At 44.2% G+C, this 16,480-nt stretch overlaps 1 protein-coding gene across 1 annotated transcript in view; it reads left to right on the forward strand.

The window, feature by feature from the left end:
• Nucleotides 1-200: 200 nt before the first annotated feature.
• The window catches only part of LOC139661889 (cGMP-dependent 3',5'-cyclic phosphodiesterase), a gene marked incomplete at its 5' end in the record, with an annotated part of 38,614 nt that continues 22,334 nt past the window's right edge, over nt 201-16,480 (forward strand). The window contains 11 exons of the mRNA XM_071540460.1: nt 201-315; nt 990-1,078; nt 5,111-5,220; nt 6,154-6,209; nt 7,406-7,465; nt 7,668-7,824; nt 8,783-8,835; nt 12,228-12,302; nt 12,443-12,484; nt 13,512-13,580; nt 13,674-13,804. Coding sequence (XP_071396561.1) covers nt 201-315; nt 990-1,078; nt 5,111-5,220; nt 6,154-6,209; nt 7,406-7,465; nt 7,668-7,824; nt 8,783-8,835; nt 12,228-12,302; nt 12,443-12,484; nt 13,512-13,580; nt 13,674-13,804 — 957 coding nt within the window. The remainder of the gene's footprint in view (nt 316-989; nt 1,079-5,110; nt 5,221-6,153; nt 6,210-7,405; nt 7,466-7,667; nt 7,825-8,782; nt 8,836-12,227; nt 12,303-12,442; nt 12,485-13,511; nt 13,581-13,673; nt 13,805-16,480) is intronic.

The raw sequence follows: 16,480 nt of genomic DNA on the forward strand, positions 1-16,480 counted from the left end.
ACAGACTGCTGTGCATTTGTCAGGTTTAATACAGTTTAAATGTTGTTTCAGCGGTCTTTCCAACTTGCCAAGATACATTTCTGTTGAAAACGCTGGTACTAGACAAACTTTGTATCCGCAGAAACAAAACCACAGCCAAGGGCCTCAGGTTTTCAGAGCCGCACATTCAGTTTGTAAACAAACAACTAAACAGACATAAGGGCATCTGTTTGTCTCCCTTCCCAGGATGCTTTACTGCGGCTGGCGGCGGTTGTCGATGCTCGCTCGCTGCGAGTTGCCCTTCGAGACAGCATACAGGAGCTGCTACCCAGCACGGTACACACACACACACACACACACACACACACACACACACACACATACACTACCAGTCAAAAGTTTGGACACACCTGATTGAATGTGCTGTGTTTTTCATTCTCTTAAAGCCATTTTGATCTAAAGGCTTGTGGTTAAATGTTTGAAATCTGTTTCTTAGACAAATATAAACAGTGAAGTTGATGCCTGTGTATGAATTTCTTTCCAAAGCCTTTGCCTTTCCATCAAGGCAAAGGGAGGCTACTTTAAAGAATCTAAAATATAAGATAGTTTTGATTTGTTTAACACTTTTTTTGGTCATGTGTGTTATTTAATAGTTTTGATGTCTTTTCTATTATTCTAAAATGTTAGTAAAAAATAGTAATAGTAAATATAAAGAACAATAAAGAACAATGCGTGTTTCCAAACTTTTGACTGGTAGTGTACACAAACACCTCGATGTATTACCTGAAAAAACAGCTTGGTGTTAATATGCAGAGTGGCGGAGCTGAATGTCTTGGTCTTCACACGAGTTGAGTCCCAGGACTCGTCTCAAATGAATGAGGCTCGTCGCTCATTAATTTAATTAGAATCTGATTCATTTTACAGATGAATGTGTGTGTGTGTGTGTGTGTGTGTGTGTGTGTGTGTGTGTGTGCGTGTGCGCGCGTGTGTGTGTGCATGTTTTATTACAGGAATGTGTGTGTGTCTACATTCTGGAGGGAGACTCAAGGCTGCTGTCTGACGATCCGCCACATGAACTGCCAAAGGAGGGAAAGATCAGGTACATTATGTGTCTCTTTGTGTGTGTGTGTGTGTGTGTGTGTGTGTGTGTGTGCATGCGCCCGTCTGTCTTTCTGTGTGTCTCTCTCAGTCTCTACGCGGTAAACAACAGTTGTTTCGTCTCAGAAAACCGCTGGCGTGCTCTGAATTGAATTGCGGCAGCCTTGTTGAAGGCAGCGATAAGCGCAGGAGCGATAGAACAAGAGAGAGATGAAGAGGGGAAGAGAGGGGGAGCAGAGATGGCTGTCTGCTCCGTGCAACAAACAGGTGTCACCTCGCCCAATAGGATCCGCTCACCCCAACGCCACATCATCACAGAGACAAGGGAGATTGATCTCATCATCAAGGAACACACAGGGACCTTTACTCTCTCCGGATCTCACCTGCTCTCTTCCTCCCTTTATCTTGCCCTCTCTTTTTTTTATCACCCCTCTCTCTCTCTCTCTCTCTCTCTCTCTCTCTCTCTCTCTCTCTCTCTCTCTCTCCCACTTGTCCCTATTTTAAGTTGTCCCTATCCAGCTGTCTGTTTTTCTTCTCCCGTGCTCTCACTTCCTTGTTCCCCTTATTACACTTCTGTCTCTCTCCATACCCCCCACCTCTCTCTCTCTCTCTCTCTCTCTACTCTCTATCTGTCCCTATATCCCCCTTTTCTCTCTCTCTCTCTATGACACTCCCTTTCCTTCTCTAATTGCCTGCTCTCCCACCTTCCCACCTCAGTCTCTCTCTCTCACTCTCTCTCTCTCTCTCTCTCTCTCTCTCTCTCTCTCTGACGCTCCCTTTCCCTCTCTTATCACCTGCTCTCCCACCTTCCCACCTCAGTGTCTCTCTCTCTCTCCCTCCCTATACTCCCCTCTCTCTCTCTCTCTGACACTCCCTTTACTCTCCCACCTTCCCACCTCACTGCACCAGTCTCTCTCTCTCTCTCTCTCTCTCTCTCTCTCTCTCTCTCTCTCTCTCCCCCACCCTTTCTCTCCCTCCCTCTCTTTCTTTCCCACCCTTGCTCTCGCCCTGCTGAGCCGACTGCGTTTCAAATGTTTCTATCTCTTCTGCCCCCACTCCAACCCCGTTCCCCCTCGCCCTCTCGCCTCTCCCTGTGGAAGCGTTGGAGGGCTAATAGCTGCGGTGCCGGTCCCGCGTCTCTCAGCGAGACACGGTGATCCCCTCCTCTCTTAAGTGCTCTCTGAAGCGCTACAGCCCCGCGCTACTGCTACTGCTGTCCAGGCGCCGGCAAAAAGCAACACTACATTATTGATGAAACTGTCTGTGTGTCAGACAAGAACCCTTTTCCAGCACCTCGCCGCACACAAACGTGCGTACACGCCGCAAACACATGCACACACACACACAAATGCGCAGACGCAGACGTAAACATACACCGGCGCACAAAGGCACATACACACACAAACACAACATACAGGAACGCACACACAAGCCTTTGACACACTGACACACATACATACACACATACACGTACAGAAATGCATGCAAGTGTATGAGCGCACACAGGCACACCGGCACATCCATGCACTCACACACACACACATGCATTTGTCAGCCCGGCATGGAGGTTAGAGGTAGCGGGGATATTAAAAGAGCTACAGGCTACTTTGCACTGGTCTCCCGCCAATTCACCTGCTTATATAAGCCTGTTATCAGGACCTTGGCATACACACATGCACGGACACACAAACACCCACGCACACTCACTGAACCTCTCCCAGAGGCAGAAGGCCACTTTGTTTGAGCCTCACTCCAGCCCACCTTCTAATACAAGCCTATTAACAGAACCTTGATACACACAAACGCCTACTCACACACACACACACACACACACACACAGAGCAAAATACAGTGCTGCAGAGGAATCCTGTTTCAGTCAAGACAACTACAATGATTGTTTATCCCCTAAAGGGTGCGTCCAAGCCAACTGATGTTTTATAGCCCAACAAGGACACTGCTGCTGTTAAAAAATACTGCAAAAGGAAGACACACAATCCAAGGTTTAAAAAATACAGACAGAAACTGTACTTGCACAATACAATGGGTTTTAGCTCCTGTAACAGCTAAAGCATTTCATTTTAAAACGCCATACTGTGTATCTGTTTTGTGAAAAAGGTGACCTATGTTTTACTTAATATTTCATAAATGCAGATGATTGACTCCTTAAAAATGCTGCAGTTTAGTGGATTTTAAGATGGATGTGCTATCATTTCTAAATATGTTTTGTTTTCTTGGCAGCATTCATTTTGTAAGAATAATTGTTACATTTTTAATACGTTAGATACCTTATTTTGGAAAGAAAATCCTCAGTTAGTCTTAGTTTTCAATTTCAGTCAACAAAGACAAATACTACCACACTATAATACCAGAATCAGCCTGCAGATAAGGCTGAGAGCATTTTTCTGTGAGCCAAACTACAGCAGCTGTTGGTCTCTGTCTTTTCAACCTATAGAGTCAGCAGTGTATATCACCTATACTTGCCAAGCACAAAACATTGCTAAATTGACTTGGCATGGTGTATTGACTTGGCACGGTACATGCCTTTCAGATTATACGTACACACAACTGCACACAATACACATGACCACAAAAATGAGGGCTGGACAGTACATCATCTAAAATATGATATAATTCCAGATTGCTAACATCATGGCTAAGTTAAACTACAACAAGTTCGCTTGTGCTTTTTAATTGCTCAATGCTCAATACAGAAAATACATTAATTGCATCCAGCTGAAGGAAGACATAAGGGCATGATCCACAATGTACAGATTCAGTAATGCCAATTAGAACGCACAATTTAACACTTTTATTGTCTGTTCTTCTTTTACTGTCAGTTGACAGGGACATTAAACACTGCGGTGACACTGCACTATAATACCAAGATAGTTAAGCAGTTACGACCTGTAGAATATTCCTCAGTGAGCTGAAATAAATGGATACTTTCCCTCTGAATCAATGTGCCGTGCAGAGAATTCACTACAACGGTGTGAAGGGTTTTCAAACCGTGTGAGCGTGTAATGGAATGACCCCTGCTACGTGCCTGTGTGTGTGTGTGTGTGTGTGCACTGTGTGTGTGGGTGGGTGTGTGGGTGGGTGGGTGGGGAGGGGGGAGTAGCTGCCAGGCTTTAAGTCGATTGTTGTGTGAAGTGGATATTTCGTTCCAGCTCACCGATCATGCATCTACCTGTGTGTATGAGTGTGAGAGCGTTTTCTCTCTAGTTTCTATCCGCATTCATGCAGAGTGTGTGTGCTTATTGTGTGTGTGTGTGTGTGTGTGTGTGTAAAAATGTTGCCGTGTGTGTGTTTGCATGCATGTTTTGTGAGTGCACTTGTTTGTGTGTGTATTTCATCTTTATGTATATGAGTTTGTGTACGTTTTTTCGAACTTTCTCTGGCTGTGGCTGTGTATGTGTGTATTTGTGCATTGTGTATCGGCGCGCATGCTTGCAGCTGTGTGTGTTTGTGTGTGTCTGTGTATGTGTGTGTGTCCATAACCGCTAGCCAGTCCAGATAGAACAGATGCTGGTCTCATATTTTAGCATGAGAAAGCTGCCCTCTGTATAGAAGATAATAGACACACACACAGACACAGAGACAGACACACACACACACACAGACACACACATGGACCCTCGCCAACATCACACCTGGCTCCACACCTGGCCTTACACACACACACACACACACACACACACACACACACACATGCACACACACACACACACACACACACGGCTGCACTGGGTTCATATGATGATTTCACAATGAATAATAGGTCTATTCAGAGATACTTTTTGTTTGGGTTAGTGTCAATGAACACAACGTGTCTGTTTTAGTAATGCCGGCAATTGTTTTTCCATTCACTCCAATTGTCTTCCAAATCCCCTCTTTCACTTTGTCTCCCCAGTGTCTGCCAGACTATTTATCTGTCTGTCTCTCTCTCTTCCTCACTGACTAACGCAAGTAATTGTCTTTGTCAAAGCCGCCATTGAATCCCACCTGTCTGTCTGTCTGTCTGTTTATCTATTAGGAATATTGTGGACCAGTTGAAGCGATGTCAGTGTGCCGGCCTTCCTCCCTCTGAGCTGCCAGAAAAATACAGAATCTGCCTTGCCACACCCCTACCAGCTCACAGACGAGGTGTGTGTGTGTGTGTGTTTGTGTGTGTGGTTAGGAGTGTAGGTTAGATATTTAATTCTGAGAAGGGAGGGTATAAATTATGCTGGTGCATTGGGGAATGAGAACAAACATTTGTGTGTGTGTGTGTGTGTGTGTGTCTGCAGAAGCGCAGAACGATGTGAGAACGTGGGAGGAAAGAAAAAGCAAACGAAAGGAGAGAGAGAGAGAGAGAGGGAAGTAGTGAACAAGAGATGATGATTGCAGAGGGAGAGGTACGGAACCGTGTGGGCAACAAAGTTGAACAAGAGACAAAAAAATGAAAGGTCTATGATGAGAAACAACGAAAGAGTTAGAACGATTAGAACGAGCATTCTCATTTAAATCAACATATTTTGGTTTCGTCTAGATTACGGAGAGTAGAGAGGGAGACAGAGGAGACAAAGCTGTGACTGGGTTCGATCCTAGATCATACACATGACTTATCCACTCAGCTACCTTTGGGCTCCAAATCAATACCGCTGAACATTCAATAATGAGATAGTAAGAATTAGCATTATCAACATTTTATTTGATACGTAAGGATCTGCCGTTGCTGTCTGCTCTAATTCTATGAGAAGAACAAATAAAAGGCAGGCAAATAAAAGAAAAAGAAAAAAAGGCAGTGTTATGCAAGGACAGTAGGTTTACTTTTTCCTTGTTCATTTCCTCTTTGTATTCCTATTAGACCGTGGAGCAACAACAAATCAGAGCGAGAGAGAGAGAGAGAGAGAGAGAGGGAGAAAGAGAAAGAGCAAGAGAGCACATGAAAAGAGAATAAATAGTGCTATACAAGGACCAAGTGTTTTGTCTGAATTAATGCATTGAGTCTTTTAGAATTCATGTATATTTCTCTCTACCTCTTTCTTTCTTGCTCCCTAATCTTTCTTTCTTTGTTTCTTTCTTTGTTTCTTTCAGCCGTTGTTATTCCCATCTTGGACCAGGAGCGGGACAAGGCCGTCTCTGTCTTACTGGTGAGTTATCTATCTTTTCATCTCCCTCCTTCCTTTTCTCCCATGACATTTAGATATTTGTATGAAGAGCAGAAGGTCCATATCCCCCCCCCCCCCCCATTAGGGAGTATGTATTACCCATGAGCCACAGCTCCTCCTACGGCCTGCTGCCCTCAGGATTGAAGGTCATACACATAGCAAATACACTGCAGTCTCCCAGGCTGGGGTCTCACACACACACACACACACACACACCCAGGAGCTTGTCATGTTAGTTTATGTCTCATGCATGCACATAGGCATACAAGGCAGAAAATAATTACTTGGATGTTTTTGTGATCCAGATATTTGATATATTTGATCTAAATATAGAACTAGAACGAATAGAAAGGGCCCTTCCCGGAGTATCATGGTAATCTCCTTGGGTACGCCTGCAGACGTTGTCATGGCTGTAAGCATCGCCTTGTGAGGACAGCATGAGGCTCAGCTGGAGGCTGGAGTCATCAACAAGCTGCTACAGTGTCTAGTAAAATTGTGCCTCTGGCACCGCAATCCCTCCAGCTTTCTGAGTCTCGGGCACTGTACCAATGCTTACAGCGTGTCCATGGCAACATTGTCAAACATTATACTGCAACTGTTTGAGCACACCAGTTAAAAGGCCATTCAGAGATGCTGATTTGGAGCAGCAATGCCCATTTGTATTTTTTGGATCCACGTCAATACCGTACCAACTTGTTTACTGAACTGCCATTCTCTAAACAGTCGTAGACACAAGCAGCCTGTCGTTTCCAGTCTGTCTCTGTACCTGTTAGCGACACAGAGGGATCATTTCTCACCACTTTACAGTCTGTTACTGTCTGTTCTGTTGAAAGTCAATACAGCTAATGTCATAACAGACTACTTAAAATATAAAATGAGTTCACCGAGTCACTGGAGGTCCTCAGAGGTGTTTTGGATGCGGTGTATGAGCGGCTGATCTTACATACATGTATCTGCTGCTGTGTTTTCCCCTTGCTTCTCCATTTTATCCGTCGGGGCTGGACAGGTAGCCTTGCATTCAAGGACATGGCATTCATGTGATTTTATAAAAAAAAATATATATATATATATTATTAATAATTCAAACTTCATGGAGACAGCACAGCCTCTGATAGATGATCTTGTCTGTCTTGAAGACTACTATGTTGGGATTGTTTTTCACTGTGTGTGTGTTGCAGGTGGGCTGTAAACCGCTATCTGATCAGGATGAGCTGCATCTTAATATGCTGGAGAAACATGTAAGCTCTCTCTCTCTCTCTCTCCCTCTCCCTCACATACACACACACACACATACACACACACGCACACACACACACACATGCAGTTGTAGTAGAGTATTGTCTGTTAATTTTCTCCCTCAATCTCTCTCTATTTTTCTCTGGATCGGTTTGTGTGTGTGTGTGTGTGTGTGTGTGTGTGTATGCGTGCATGGTATCCCAGGCCTCAGTAGCATGTGGCCGTGTCCAGGCTGTTCAGGCATCCTACCAGAGGCCTCCCCTCAGCCCCTCCCCCATACAATCCCATAATGCACTGCTTCACCTCAATGTCTCCGACCAGGACTACTGCGAGTTGGACCGTAACATTCTACAGCTCTGTGGTACGCACGCACACACATGCACACACACACACACACACACGCACACACACACACACACACAGACCAATGATTGAAAACGGAATTATTTTGCACTCATTCTGTTCTGAAAAAAAATGGAATTTTAACACGTATGCTTTTATGTTACTGTCAAAATAAAATTGACCAGGCTATGACTAAAAGATGTTTTTTTGGTTAATAACATACACATAAATGCATTTAAGACACCTCCTACCCCTGTCTCTCTCTCATGAACACACACACACACACACACACACACACACACATACACACACACACACACCTTATACTTCTCACATGCCCCACACCTCCTATAACACAAAAACACAAACATTCTCACACACACACACACACACACACACACGCATGCAGGTGGGGTATGTTAATAGAGTAAACCCATCTGGATATAAAAAGCTCTATGAATTTAGATGGGCTCCGTCAGTGGCATAAGGAATGTGTGACAGTTACCGTGTGAACACTTCGCAGAAACGCTGTTTAAACTCTCATGAATAATGGAGCTGACTCACTAATGTTGTTTCTGTGCACACATACATATACATACAGACAAACACCAACATTGTTTACTCCCTGGTAATTGTCAATAAATATGAATCGCCTCTAGTCTCCTCCGTTTTTCCCGGCCTCTACCTCCCCCTCCTTTCCGTCTCTCTTCTCCTCTGCCCAACTCTTTTGTTCCCTGTCTTCATCTGCAGTCTGGCCCAGCGCTCCATCTCCTTGTCTTGTCTTCATTATTAGTCCCTCTGTTCGCCGGTTCTTCTTCACCCTTCCTCGACCTCTCTGTCTCGTTGCATCCCTCCCTGGATTGCTTTCTGTCCACTCTCGTACATGCTCTGCATTCCCCTTGATTTGCGACGCCAATCTGCCCTTCGTTCTCTCTCGTTTTTCCTCCTGTCACTCTTCCTCTCCCTTTCTCTTTCAGGTGAGCTCTATGACCTTGACGCAGCCTCTCTCCAGCTCAAAGTCATCAATTATGTAAGTGGTGGAGAACGCTCATAGGCACCCGCACACACACATCCACACACACACACACACACAGTCAAAGACACACATGTAAAACATGTAGTACAGTCTCTTCTCCCCCCATCCCTCTCATTCCCTGTACCACAAGCTGTTTATCACACTATCACTTCATCAATTTCTTCTGTGGAGAAAGAGAAAGGAGAAGAGAGAGAGGAGGCAGGGATCGGAGAGAAGGAAGGATGAGGGGGGGGCGAGGGGTATAGGTGAAAAAGGAGGGAGAGAGTTGATAGGGTTGATATCAGGCTTCTAGCTATCTGTGGCATAATGACAAAAAAAATATCAATGCATGGAATTATTCACAGATAAAGAAAACATGAAATTGAAGATAGATAGATAGATAGATAGATAGATAGAATTTTATTTATGTGTCACTCCTCAACATACAGGTCAAACAGAGCAACAAACACAGTATACCCCCCCCAAAAAAGGAGGTTGAGGACCACTCATTTAGAGTTATGAGACACAGGCTAAAAATAAAACACATAAAAAAAAATACTAGAATATAGATATATACATATATATACTGTATACATATATACATACACACAAATATACACACACGTAAGTACATACATTCGTACAGATACATTGATACACATATACATACATATACACACTCACACACAAAAAATAGAGGTCATATTACACACACACAAACACAAAGAATATAAAACAATCTTAGTACTGCATTATAAAATTTACGTCTTCTGTTAAGGATGAGGTGGCAAGCTTTGGCACATTCGTTGATACAATATTTACCAGCTAAAACTACACACAGTTTATTTAAATCATTGTACTCATTAAAATTTGCAACATGGTTTGAAAGTTGAAAAAATAATTCAGAACGCATGTCTGTATAGAGTTCACAGTGTAAGAGTACATGAAAGAGAGAGAGAAAGAGAGAGGAGTGATGGAGAAAGAGAGAGAGAGAGAGAGAGAGAGAGAGAGATTTGAATCATATACCCTTTTTACACCAAAATTAGCGCGTATATGCAGGTTTTTTAAACGTGGGTAAACCCGCTAAAAATAGGCGATTGACTCCTTTCACATTGCCAGTAGACGAGTTTGCCTTTCTGTTTTTTTTTCTGGTGTGTCACGTTCGACGCCACGAACGCGCCGGAAAACAGGGTTAGCAAACAGTAGAAAGCAGCATGGCAGTGAGAATGTTACGGTTGTTACTTTTTTATATCTTTTACTTCAGTCTCTCTTAGTGTCATATTGCATCAAAGTGACAAAGCCTCAGTCCTTTGGAGCTCAAGAGACGCTTAATGGACGTATACACAGTGGCACCAAGGCTACTCCTACTAGTACACACACACACACACACACACACACACACTTGTGTTTTTGTTATGCTTGTACTATTTATTTTGCAGAAAGGTGCTTAGGGCATGTATATTCTGTTCTCGTAGAACTGAAAGTTACCACAACATTATTCAGCATCATTATTCCAGTGTTGAAGTAAAATATATTTAGCTGTGGTAGATTATCGCCTCCCACACCCGTCCCTGCACCTCTGCTACCTTGGTGCTGCAGGAACGGTCCAACAGCGCAGCAGCAGTGCAGCATGCATGTCAAATCTAAGCTTTCTGTGCTTCTGCATCTACATCTGTACTATTTTTCCTGCATCTGAGGGGAAGGGGAGAAGGGAGGGGAGGATGGGGCTGGTGATGACGCAAAAGACTGGAGGGTTTTCTCAATGTATTTTGAACATGATTTGTTTTGCCTGTTTATTGTTACACTTGTAAAAGGGGAAAGGGGAAAGGGGAGGAGGGAGGGGGGAGGATGGAGAGAGGAAAGGGAGGGGAGATTGTTGCTTCTGAAGAACCGGCGGTTGGGTGGGAAGTGCTTGGGGCGGCTGTTATGGGATTAACAGTATTTGGGAAAAGGGGGTGGAGGGGTTTATTATTATATGTGGGTGCACTGACATGCTTTGTGTGTGTGCATGTGTGCTGTGTGTACTGCGTGTGTGTGTGTGTGTGTGTGTCTGCATACGTGTGTGTTGAGCGTGTGAGTGCTTGCGTATGTGTGTGTTTGTGACTAGGGGGGAAGTGTGTTGGCAGGGGATTGTGTTTATTCCTGTCCTGGTTGTTCTCCATCCAGCTCTCTGGATTACAGAGAAAAATGTTGTGTGAAGAAACGCAACGCTGCTATTATAACTGTGTGTGTGTGTGTGTGTGTGTGTGTGTGTGTGTGTGTGTGTGCATATGCTTGCATTTGTCTGAATACAGGTGTGTGTGTGAGTCTCTGAGTGTATAATACGCTATGAATGTGAATGAAATGCTTCTCATCACATATAGCAGCAGGAAATTGGTGGCAACACTGCAGGTCCTATAGGGCAGAGCAGAGATGTCGGACACATACACATTTCTTCATTTACAGGCCTAATACAAACAGACACCTTAGTGACTTAGTCTTGTTTATGTAAGGATCTTGCGCTCAGGGTTTGTGCCTCGAACCAAATTCAAAGCAAAACCTTGATTTTATGCCAAAATCAATGAGCTGCATTAATTTTGTCCGACTTTCAAGGTACAAATGCTGTGGTCACCATTTTCATATTCACTGGGTTTATATTTTGAAATGATCTCTCATGAAATCCAAGATAAAGTCCAAGAACATTTTTGTAAATGAGGCCTTATTATGCACACTGAGCCATATTAGTTGGACCTACTCTTCAAGAACCTTTATGTATGTATATAAATTAAGCTTCTCATTATAAAATAGTATATATCTTGAATATCCAAAAGATTGCTGCCTGATGTTCATTGCATACTGTAACTTATTTCAAAAATGCATTTGAATAGATTCACTTCTGTTATTATTTTGTGAGCAAGTTATTCAAGATCAATAATAGCTTCAGTTAAAACAATATGGACAAAACAAATGCCACTGTAATCCTGGGAAATAATTCCTATACCTATATATAATGTCTGCTTCTAAAAACTATGATGAATGATGAATGATTGATTAATTTTCAATTAATATTCCCTAATTATATATTCCCTAAACTGCTGCTGCGTTTTCCCCTTGCTTCTCCATTTTATAAATTTTTATGGGGCTGGACAGGTAGCCTTGCATTCAAGGACATGAGATTTTGATAAATTCAAAAATATGTGTACCGAATCAATCCCTATTGATTATTTCAGTGCCTCTACATTTGTGAGAAAATGGAAGGTTGCAGTCGTATGACATTCATGTGATTTTATTTAAGATGTTCAAAAATTAAATAAGTGCAAAATTGTTTTTCACTCTGTGTGTGTGCGTGTGCGTGTGTGTGTGTGTGTGTGTGTGTGTGTGTGTGTGTGTGTGTGTGTGTGTATGCTTGCGTGCGTTTGCCTCCTCAGCTGCAGCAGCAGACCCAGTCACAGTGTTGTTGTCTCCTACTGGTGTCTGAAGACAACCACCAGCTCTTCTGCCAGGTCACACACACACACACACACACACAATTATAGCTTCACAGCAATAGCTTCTACGATTTTACCAACGGCCCAGTCACCAGAGAGTAATTAGCCTTGTGACCATTAACCTTTGATTGACCTCTGACCTCTGACCTCTTCAGGTAGTTGGAGACAAAGTCCTGGAGGAGGAGATCAGCTTCCCGGTGAGTCCAGCAAAGACATTTATTCATTCATTTCATTATTCATTTATTCATTTTATTTGTTTTCTTGTCTGTTCATTCACTGTTCAGTCATTAATTTGTTCATGCATTAATTGCTTGTTTGTTTGATCACTCCTTTGTTCAGTCATTTTTCATTTATTCATAAATTAATTTGTTTATCACTTCAAACATACATCAATTCATTGACTTATTCATTTGTACATTTGTCAATGTTTTTGCTCGTCTTTTAGCCATTCATTCATTTGTTCACTCATTCATTACACTGGGGGCCTTTGGGTGATCTAACAGACTATGTTACTGAATACAGTTTTAGGGAGGTAAGCAGTGATTTTTAGTAAACTTTCAAGGCAACTTTCCTCACCCTGCATGTAGATTCCCTTGACTGAGGCGACAGAATAAACCTCCCAGCTGTAATCCTGCATAATCCACAGCATGGGCTCTAATAAAGACATATGGGCAACGGAAGTAATCACTTCCTCGGAGTCTGAGAGGGAACTTTTGTCATATTAAGTCTTCTGCCCCGAGTCCTGGTGCAGATTTAGCATTGCCGCCACACATTTCTGCCAGGCTTTCCATGATAGTGTGAACAGACTGCGTACTCCAGGCTAAATGATGTGTGAAATCTTGATAATGGTTGGTGTGGAGCGATATTAAGACACGTAACACACACCCTGGGTGGGCTATTTGTGCTAATTTAACAAGAGAATAAACAACATTTATTTATATATTTTACCCCAGAAAAAAACGACAGGGGATTTTTTTTCCCAGCGCTCCCTGCTTATTTTCTTGTCTTCCTGTCTCTCTCTCTCACTCTGTCTTTCTTTCTCTCTCTTACTCTCTTATTCTCTCTCTGCTTCTCTTTTTCTATTTCTGTCTCTCTCTTGCCATCTCTCTGTCTCTCCCTCTTTCCTCTCCCCGCTCTCTCTTTCTGTCTCCCACAATCCCTCCTTTCATCTCCTTTCATGCTTTTCACCCTCCTGTTTCTCTCCCTCTCTCTCTCTCTGTTCAGCTGATGTTTGGACGGTTTGGTCAGGTTGTTGAGAAGAAGAAGTCTATCAGTCTTCAGGACATCAGCGCGGTAAGAGATCTATCTATCTATCTATCTATCTATCTATCTATCTATCTATCTATCTATCTAATCTGTTATCTCTCTGCCCCCCCCCCTTTGCAGGAGGAGCGTAGACAGATGTCCAGCTTGTTGGGCTGTGAGATCTCCTCCATGCTCTGTGTCCCGGTGGACAGCAGGGCCACTGGTCAGGTGGTGGCACTAGCGTGCGCCTTCAACAAGCAGGGTGGGCAGAGGTACGTGTTTGCATGAGTGTGTCCATACTGTAGTCTAACATCTCTGCGGGTTTACATATGCAGTAGAATAGATAACACTTTATTTGGATAGTCTAATGTTGATATTCAATTAACTATCAAGTGACAAAAGTAGATGTTCAACATAGTGTCACCTGCCTATTTGGTGCATCTCCACAGACTATGTAACCCTAAGCCTGGCCTTAGCCTAACCCTATTTCTAACCCTAACCCTAAATGATTCAATATAAACCCAGACATTGAATGTCTACAGACTATTTTTCACACTATTGTATCACTTGAAACTCAGTAGACTTTTTACTGACACACTACAGTCACTTGATAGGAAGTTGAGTATCAGCATTGGACTATAAAGTGTGAGAAGAAGAAGTTAGAGTAGAGTTCATGACCTTAGGGCAAAATTAAGCTCATTCAAAACCTGTTTTATAAAACAGATTGTCAGACAAGCAACCAGGACCCAAGAGCAGAAGTGGAGACAGGTAGTAGGAGTGAACAATGCTGATTTATTCCAGCAAGCAGGCAGGCAGGCAGGCAGACAGGTACAGGATATAGAGAGACAGATAAACTTACTATACTGGTAACAACAGATAACAGCTAAGTACATGAGACAGACTCGAATTGCAAGCACTGATTAACTGTGCGACAGGTATATATATATATGTAGGGGAGTGATGAGGATCAGGTGTGTAGACTGATGAGAAGAATGGGATCAGGTGTGCAGGTGGAGATCAGGCTGGTAGTTGGAAGTCCAGTTTGGCGCCCCCTGGTGGATGGAACTGGAGTTGTGATAGAACCCCCCCCTCTCTAGGGTCGACTCCTGACGACCCTCTCATCAGGATGTTGCTGCAGGAAGTCCCTGATGAGTTGAGGGTCGAGGATGTCACAAGCAGGAACCCAGCTGCATTCCTCTGGGCAATATCCCTCCCAGTCCACCAGGTACTGGAATCCCCTGCCCCAGCGTCGGACACCCAGCAGCTTGCGGACCGAGTAGGCAGCTGAACCATCAAAATTCCTGGGAGGAGGGGGAGGGAGAGGAGGAGGAATCAGGGGTGACCTGTGAACAGGTTTCACTCGGGAGACATGGAAAGCAGGATGAATGCACATGGTGCGGGGTAACTTAAGGTGGACAGCAGACTGGTTGATGATTTTAGAGATGGGAAAAGGACCAATGAACTTAGGGGCCAACTTATGGGACAAGCCTCTGAGAGGAACATCACGCGTAGACAACCAAACCCTCTGACCATGAAAGTATCTAGGCGCAGGGATACGGTGGTGATCAGCTTAGCGCTTGTACCTGGCAGAAGAGCGGAGCAGTGCAGAGCGGGCTTTCCTCCAGGTGACTCGGCACCGACGGACGAAGGCTTGAGTAGATGGAACAGAAACTTCTCTTTCTTGTACTGGGAATAGAGGTGGCTGAGAACCATGGGAGCACTGAAAAGGTGACAGACCTGATGATGGAAGAGTGTTGTGGGCATATTCTACCCAGACCAACTTACTGCTCCAAGCAGTAGGATTGGAGGAGACCAGACATCGCAGGGAAGTTTCCAGGTCTTGGTTGGCTCTCTCTGTCTGGCCGTTGGTCTGGGGGTGGAATCCAGAAGAAAGGCTAGCAGTGGCACCGATTGACAGTTGACAGAATGCTTTCCAGAATTGGGAGATGAACTGGGGACCACGATCTGAAACAATGTCTTTAGGGAGACCATGATAACGGAAAACATGTTGTATGACCAGCTGAGCAGTACCCTTGGCTGTGGGCAGTGCAACAAAATGGGCATAATTGGAGAAGCGATCAACTATAGTGAGAATGGTGGTGTTACCATTTGAGGGAGGTAGTCCAGTGACAAAGTCGAGGGAAATGTGAGACCAGGGTCGGCGAGGAACCAGAAGAGGGTGAAGGAGACCAGAGGAGGGCTGTCGGGACATCTTATTCTGAGCACAAGTGGGACAGGCAGAAACAAACGACTGGGCATTATCCCGCATGGAGGGCCACCAGAAATGCTGCTGTAGGAGAGCCAAGGTTCGACGAGTGCCAGTGTGACAGGCCAGATTGAAGGAGTGAGAGCACAGCTCCAACTTCTGTATTGGAAGCGTCTACTTCCACCACGAATGGGAGATCAGGATCGGGATGAGCCAGGATCGGAGCAGACGAGAATCATCGCTTAAGTTCCACAAAAGCTTCCTCGATGTCAGGGGTCCAAGGTGACGTTGAAAACCGGGAAGTGAGAGTGGTGAGGGGAGCGGCCAGGGAGCTATAATTCCTAATGAACCTGCGATAAAACTTGGCAAAACCCCAAAACCGCTGGAGCTGTTTCAGTGTGATGGGCCTCGGCCAGTCCAGGACTGCTTTTACCTTGTCAGGGTTCATTTGGATGTTACCATCAGAGACGATGTAACTGAGGTGGGGAGCCGAGGATGTGTGAAAATCACATTTCCCCGCCTTCACAAACAACTGGTTCTCCAGGAGGCGTTTCAGGACTTGGCGGACATGTTGGACGTGTTCTTGAAGATTGCGGGAAAAGATGAGGATGTCATCTAAATAAACAAAAACAAAACGGTTAAGCATGTCTCTGAGTACATCATTGACTAGGGCCTGGAAGATGGCAGGGGCGTTAGTAAGGCCGAATGGCATAACAAGATACTCATAGTGGCCAATGGGGGT

The sequence above is a fragment of the Centroberyx affinis genome, unplaced genomic scaffold, assembly GCF_046629955.1.
Source record: "Centroberyx affinis isolate AG114_WGS23_722 - 3 ecotype Tasmania unplaced genomic scaffold, CSIRO-AGI_Caff_v1 ptg003640l_1, whole genome shotgun sequence".
NCBI classification, from domain to species: Eukaryota; Metazoa; Chordata; class Actinopteri; order Beryciformes; family Berycidae; genus Centroberyx; species Centroberyx affinis.